Here is a 7,915-nt window from a genome sequence, read left to right on the forward strand (position 1 = left end):
CTTATTATAGATCAGAACTTCTGATAGGGTATGATTAATGTCCTCTACTGTGATTAATGTCCTCTACTGTGATTAATGTCCTCTACTTGTAACGATTGTCTACTTCGTCCTCCTCCTCAGACGAGGAGAGGCGAGAAGGATCAGTGGACCAATATGCAGCGTGGTAATTTGACATAATGATTTATTGCAAGACGAAGACTGACACGAAATACACTTGATAATTTACAAAATAACAAACGCACGTAGACAGACCTGAACTAACGAACTTACATAAACACGAAGAACGCATGAAACAGGTACAGACTACATAAACGAACGAACAAACCGAAACAATCCCGTGTGGTGCAACATACACAGACACGGAAGACAACCACCCACAACAAACAATGTGAAACAACCTCCCTATGTATGGTTCTCAATCAGAGGAAAACGTAAAACACCTGCCTCTGATTGAGAGCCATACAAGGTCAATTAAACCTGACACTTAACATAGAACAAACAACACAGACTGCCCACCCAGCTCACGTCCTGACCCACTAAACACAACTATACAAAAGGAAAACAAGGTCAGGAACGTGACACTACTGTGATTAATGTCCTCTACTGTGATTAATGTCCTCTACTGTGATTCATGTCCTCTACTGTGATTAATGTCCTCTACTGTGATTGATGTCCTCTACTGTGATTGATGTCCTCTACTGTGATTGATGTCCTCTACTGTGATTAATGTCCTCTACTGTGATTAATGTCCTCTACTGTGATTAATGTAATCTACTGTGATTCATGTCCTCTACTATGATTCATGTCCTCTACTGTGATTCATGTCCTCTACTGTGAATCATGTCCTCTACTGTGATTCATGTCCTCTACTGTGATTCATGTCCTCTACTGTGATTAATGTCATCTACTGTGATTCATGTCCTCTACTGTGATTCATGTCCTCTACTGTGATTCATGTCCTCTACTGTGATTCATGTTGTCTACTGTGATTCATGTCCTCTACTGTGATTCATGTCCTCTACTGTGATTCATGTCCTCTACTGTGATTCATGTCCTCTACTGTAGAACTGTGCAGTCAGTTCTAAGGTTGTTTATAGGAAGGGATGTGTTATGTTATGTCATAAAGGTTGTAGGCAGGATGGTTGTATAAGATGTGTTTATACCATTTAGCCAGTCACTTTCAAATGACCGTATGAACAAACAGATGGACATCCTCAAACCAACCAACAACCATACATGGTAGCAAGTAGGTTTGGAACAGGTGTGGTGGGGTGTTGGGTTTGGGTTGTAAAATGGGTCAGGGTTAATGTCAATGTCCCTGTGTCCCCTTTAGGCCACCGTCCACAGCCATGAAACTGGGCATCCAGCAGGCAGAGTGTCTCTATGAAGACAGGAAGGGAGGGGACACCCACACACCCTGCCTCCCCATACCAGGTACACACACCCACCCACACCCTGCCTCCCCATACCAGGTACACCCATACACCCTGCCTCCCCATACCAGGTACACACACCCACCCACACCCTGCCTACCCATACCAGGTACACACACACACCCTGCTTCCCCATACCAGGTACACACACACACACCCTGCCTCCACATACCAGGTACACACACACACCCTGCTTCCCCATACCAGGTACACACACACACACCCTGCCTCCCCATACCAGGTACACACACACACACCCTGCCACACACACCCTGCCTCCCCATACCAGGTACACACACACACACACACCCTGCCTACCAATACCAGGTACACACACACACCCTGCTTCCCCATACCAGGTACACACACACACCCTGCCTCCCCATACCAGGTACACCCACACACCCTGCCTCCCCATACCAGGTACACACACACACACACACACCCTGCCTCCCCATACCAGGTACACACACACACACCCTGCCTACCCATACCAGGTACACCCATACACCCTGCCTACCCATACCAGGTACACCCATACACCCTGCCTACACATACCAGGTACACCCACACACCCTGCCTCCCCATACCAGGTACACCCACACACCCTGCCTCCCCATACCAGGTACACCCACACACCCTGCCTCCCCATACCAGGTACACCCACACAGCCTGCCTCCCCATACCAGGTACACCCACACACCCTGCCTACCCATACCAGGTACACACACACACCCTGTCTCCCCGTACACACACACCCTGTCTCCCCGTACACACACACCCTGTCTCCCCGTACACACACACAGCCTGCCTCTGCGTACCAGGAACACTCACCCAAACACTCACATCCCGCCAGCTCTGGACACTTTTGAATTGATTTACAGCAGTATGGCAGGATTGAACCCTGTTATTCACTAATCATTAGTGCTGATGTTGTGTCGATGTTGTGCTGACGTTGTGCTGCTATCCCCTCCTGCTCAGAGCCCCCAGGGAAGTGTGTGTCTACTCCTGATGAGCCGAGAGCATATGGCCACTCTAGAACATCCAGCTATGCCAGCCAACAGTCCAAAGTGTCAGGTATCTAAACACCGCGTCTGAACCAGATATGAATTAGAAAAGGCTATGACCTATTATGAATTAAATAAGATTATGAATAGTATGTATGAATGTCTGAAAAGCCATAGCTTGCCCTCAGTTATCTTTGTGGTTGTGAAATCTGTTTCCATTAAGTGTCTGTCACTGTTGTGTGGAGTGTAACATTGCCTACTCGTTCCCCATAGGCTATAGCTCAGGTCACTCACGCTCCTCCAGCCTATCAGAGCTCACACACAAGAGGAACCCCTCAGCGGGCTCCGCCTCCACAGGCATCGGAAGTATTCCTGAACCCAGCGTGGACCGGGGGGCTGAGAGGGAGGCCCGCTCTACACCTCCTGTCTCTGTCACCTGTTCCTGCTCCCCCGTGCCTGAACACCCCCCCACCCCCGCAAAGAGCTCTGCCTCCTCAGAGAGACTCAGCAGGTAATATCTACACACTCACTCACCTCTGACCTTTCAACGGAGTATCACAATGTAATCATCAGACGAGGACAGTAGTCTGTTATGGTGCTGCTGGCAATGTTCCATCTCATCCACCCTTCTTTCTTTCTCACGTGTGTTTGTGCATGTGTGTGTACATACATGGTGTGTGTACATACGTGATGTGTGTGTGTGTGTGTGTGTCTCAGGCATCCAGTGAAGCAGAGCTCGGTGGAGTGTCAGCTGAAGAGGGTAGACGCCACACGGGTAGACGCTGACGACATCGTGGAGAAGATCCTCCAGAGCCAGGACTTCAGCCACGGCCTGCTGGACTCCAGCGCTGAGGGTACGCTCACCATGCTAGATGTTAGCTCAATGTTGAGGACTACACTTTACCCAGCTCAGACACTTAGACTAGCTCAGAGGACTAGACTTTACCCAGCTCAGACACTTAGACTAGCTCAGAGGACTAGACTTTACCCAGCTCAGACACTTAGACTAGCTCAGAGGACTACACTTTACCCAGCTCAGACACTTAGACTAGCTCAGAGGACTACACTTTACCCAGCTCAGACACTTAGACTAGCTCAGAGGGCTACACTTTACCCAGCTCAGACACTTAGACTAGCTCAGAGGACTACACTTTACCCAGCTCAGACACTTAGACCAGCTCAGAGGACTAGACTTTACCCAGCTCAGACACTTAGACTAGCTCAGAGGACTACACTTTACCCAGCTCAGACACTTAGACTAGCTCAGAGGACTACACTTTACCCAGCTCAGACACTTAGACTAGCTCAGAGGACTACACTTTACCCAGCTTAGACACTTAGACTAGCTCAGAGGACTAGACTTTACCCAGCTCAGACACTTAGACTAGCTCAGAGGACTACACTTTACCCAGCTCAGACACTTAGACTAGCTCAGAGGACTACACTTTACCCAGCTCAGACACTTAGACTAGCTCAGAGGACTAGACTTTACCCAGTTCAGACACTTAGACTAGCTCAGAGGACTACACTTTACCCAGTTCAGACACTTAGACTAGCTCAGAGGACTAGACTTTACCCAGCTCAGACACTTAGACTAGCTCAGAGGGCTACACTTTACCCAGCTCAGACACTTAGACTAGCTCAGAGGACTACACTTTACCCAGCTTAGACACTTAGACTAGCTCAGAGGACTAGACTTTACCCAGCTCAGACACTTAGACTAGCTCAGAGGACTAGACTTTACCCAGCTCAGACACTTAGACTAGCTCAGAGGACTAGACTTTACCCCGCTCAGACACTTAGACTAGCTCAGAGGACTAGACTTTACCCAGCTCAGACACTTAGACTAGCTCAGAGGACTAGACTTTACCCAGCTCAGACACTTAGACTAGCTCAGAGGACTACACTTTACCCAGCTCAGACACTTAGACTAGCTCAGAGGACTAGACTTTACCCAGCTCAGACACTTAGACTAGCTCAGAGGACTACACTTTACCCAGCTCAGACACTTAGACTAGCTCAGAGGACTAGACTTTACCCAGCTCAGACACTTAGACTAGCTCAGAGGACTACACTTTACCCAGCTCAGACACTTAGACTAGCTCAGAGGACTAGACTTTACCCAGCTCTCTTTCTTCAGAGACTGCAGCCAAGATTTAGTGGTCTATTGTAGAGGAAACTGTTTCCATGGATACTAGCAGGAATATAGGCCATAGTGGAGAGAGAGTTTAGTATGTGAGAGATGACTCCTGGCAGAGGTCTGCATACACCAGTCACATCAGACAGACTCTACTGTCCTGTACACATCACAAGTTATGGTCACTTTCTTCTGCTTTACCTAATGGACTTTTTGATTAGCTGTTTCAGTTGACTAGTTTTTTCAAAGCCCCTTAACTCCCCGTCTCTCTCACGGTAAAGCCCCTCCACTCCCCGTCTCTCTCATGGTAAAGCCCCTCCACTCCCTGTCTCTCTCACGGTAATGCCCCTCCACTCCCCGTCTCTCTCACAGTAAAGCCCCTCCACTCCCCGTCTCTCTCACAGTAAAGCCCCTCCACTCCGTCTCTCTCACAGTAAAGCCCCTCCACTCCCCGTCTCTCTCACGGTAAAGCCCCTCCACTCCCCGTCTCTCTCACGGTAAAGCCCCTCCACTCCCCGTCTCTCTCACGGTAAAGCCCCTCCACTCCCCGTCTCTCTCACGGTAAAGCCCCTCCACTCCCCGTCTCTCTCACGGTAAAGCCCCTCCACTCCCCGTCTCTCTCATGGTAAAGCCCCTCCACTCCCTGTCTCTCTCACGGTAATGCCCCTCCACTCCCCGTCTCTCTCACAGTAAAGCCCCTCCACTCCCCGTCTCTCTCACAGTAAAGCCCCTCCACTCCGTCTCTCTCACAGTAAAGCCCCTCCACTCCCCGTCTCTCTCACAGTAAAGCCCCTCCACTCCCTGTCTCTCTCACAGTAAAGCCCCTCCACTCCCCGTCTCTCTCACAGTAAAGCCCCTCCACTCCCCTTCTCTCTCACAGTAAAGCCCCTCCACTCCCTGTCTCTCTCACAGTAAAGCCCCTCCACTCCCCGTCTCTCTCACAGTAAAGCCCCTCCACTCCCCGTCTCTCTCACAGTAAAGCCCCTCCACTCCCTGTCTCTCTCACAGTAAAGCCCCTCCACTCCCCGTCTCTCTCACAGTAAAGCCCCTCCACTCCCTGTCTCTCTCACAGTAAAGCCCCTCCACTCCCTGTCTCTCTCACAGTAAAGCCCCTCCACTCCCTGTCTCTCTCACAGAAAGCCCCTCCACTCCCTGTCTCTCTTACAGTAAAGCCCCTCCACTCCCTGTCTCTCTCACAGTAAAGCCCCTCCACTCCCTGTCTCTCTCACAGAAAGCCCCTCCACTCCCTGTCTCTCTTACAGTAAAGCCCCTCCACTCCCTGTCTCTCTCACAGAAAGCCCCTCCACTCCCTGTCTCTCTTACAGTAAAGCCCCTCCACTCCCTGTCTCTCTCACAGTAAAGAATGCTTGTCAATAACCACTTATTTTTAGATGGCTAAGCAAATAACCACGGGCCATTTTGGCAGCGCGGCGACCTTGCGTTGATTGACAGTATCTTGTTTGTGCGTTACAGAGGAGGGGCTCAGGCTGTTTGTTGGTCCTGGTGGAAGCACAGCGCTGGGAAGCCAACACACCAGGTGGGTGACGTTATTACCTAATGCATCAGAAAGTGGGTGACACCATAGAGATAGAATGACTACAAAGGGACACACAACAGCAGGCACTCCTAGCAACAATCACTGTCACTGAATCACTGATAACAGATAACATTTAAAGGGATAGGGCACAATTTTGTCAATTAACTATCTACCTCTAACTTCCTTCATACTGGACGCAGACATAAAACATGTATCCATTAAGTAGATAAAGGGCTTAATTGTCAAAATCTTGCACTCTCCCTTTAATGCACAAGGGCCAATCGATAGAATATGTGATTAATAGAATGTGATTGTTTGTTGTTAAGAGTTTTTCAGTAACACCCTTTCACTTGTTTGGTGTGAGTTGTTGCTGGTTGGATAATAACGTGTGTGGCGTTCTCTTTCAGGGTTGGCGCGGGGCCCTACGAGCAGGTAGTGATCAGACGCTAGCCCCCTGGGAGTGGATGTGGCGCGGGGCCCTACGAGCAGGTGGTGATCAGACGTTAGCCCCCTGGGAGTGGATGTGTCTCGTAAGGTGCCAGAACACCACAGAGTCTGACAGAGGGAAATAGTTGTCTCACCTCTATGCAGGACAAACATTTGTTCCAATGGGAGTCCAGGTCTGATGTGTGGAACCTGTGTAAGCCTGCTCCCCTAGTGTTGAAGCCAGGAGGTGACCTGAAGTTCATGATTACAACTTGTTCAATAACTTTCAGAAGAAAGAGGATATATTTATATACACACAATGTGTAGTCGGAAAGTATTGAGAACCCTTGATTTTTTCCACATTTTGTTACAGCCTTATTCTAAAATGTATTATATATATATATATATATATATATATATATATATTCAACCTACACACAATACCCCATAATGACAAAGCAAAAACTGTTTTTTCGACATTTATTAAAAATGGAAATATCACATTTAAGACCCTTTACTCAGTACTTTGTTGAAGCACATTTGGCAGTGATTACAGCCTTGGGTCTTCTTGGGTAGGACGCTACAAGTTTGGCGCACCTGTATTTGGAGAGTTTCTCCCATTCTTCTCTGCAGATCTTCTCAAGCTCTGTCAGGTTGGGTGGGGAGCGTCGCTGCACAGCTATTTTCAGGTCTCTCCAGAGATGTTCGATCGGGTTAAAGTGCAGGTTCTGGCTGGGCCACTCAAGGACATTCAGATACCTGTCCTAAAGCCACTCCTGTATTTTCTTGGCTGTGTGCTTTGGGTCGCTGTCCTTTTGGAAGGTGAACCTTCGCCTCGGTCTGAGGTCCTGAGCACTCTGGAGCAGGTTTTCATCAAGGATCTCTTTGTACTTTTCTCCGTTCATCTTTTCCTCGATCCTGACTCGTCTCCCAGTCCCTGCCGCTGAAAAACATCCCCACAGCATGATGCTGCCACCAACATGCGTCACCGTAGGGATGGTGCAAGGTTTCTTCCAGACGTGACACTTGGCATTCAGGCCAAAGAGTTCAATCTTGGTTTCATCAGACCGGAGAACCTTGTTTCTCATGGTCTGAGAGTCCTTTAGGTGCCTTTTGGGAAACTCCAAGCGGGCTGTCATGTGCCTTTTACTGAGGTGTGGCTTCCATCTGGCCACTCTACCATAAAAGCCTGATTGGTTGAGTGCTGCAGAGATGGTTGTCCTTCTGGAAGTTTCTCCCATCTCCACAGAGGAACTGGAGCTCTTTCAGAGTGACCATTGGGTTCTTGTTCACCTCCCAACCCTTCTCCCCCGACCCTTCTCCCCCAAAGTAGCCAGCTCTAGGAAGAGTCTTGGTGGTTCCAAACTTATTCCAT

The 7,915-nt window shown here is 49.1% G+C and overlaps 1 protein-coding gene across 1 annotated transcript; it reads left to right on the top strand.

Annotated features, from left to right (window-relative positions):
• The first annotated feature begins 1,184 nt into the window (after positions 1-1,184).
• LOC120056209 (protein FAM102B-like) lies at positions 1,185-6,933 on the top strand. The gene is made up of 6 exons (XM_039004452.1): positions 1,185-1,434; positions 2,415-2,510; positions 2,714-2,951; positions 3,158-3,294; positions 6,051-6,114; positions 6,522-6,933. Exons 1-6 carry the CDS (start codon positions 1,350-1,352, stop codon positions 6,562-6,564), a joined length of 663 nt encoding a protein of 220 aa, XP_038860380.1. The 5' UTR covers positions 1,185-1,349; the 3' UTR covers positions 6,565-6,933.
• Positions 6,934-7,915: the final 982 nt, after the last annotated feature.

The sequence above is a fragment of the Salvelinus namaycush genome, chromosome 11 (genome assembly GCF_016432855.1).
Source record: "Salvelinus namaycush isolate Seneca chromosome 11, SaNama_1.0, whole genome shotgun sequence".
NCBI classification, from domain to species: Eukaryota; Metazoa; Chordata; class Actinopteri; order Salmoniformes; family Salmonidae; genus Salvelinus; species Salvelinus namaycush.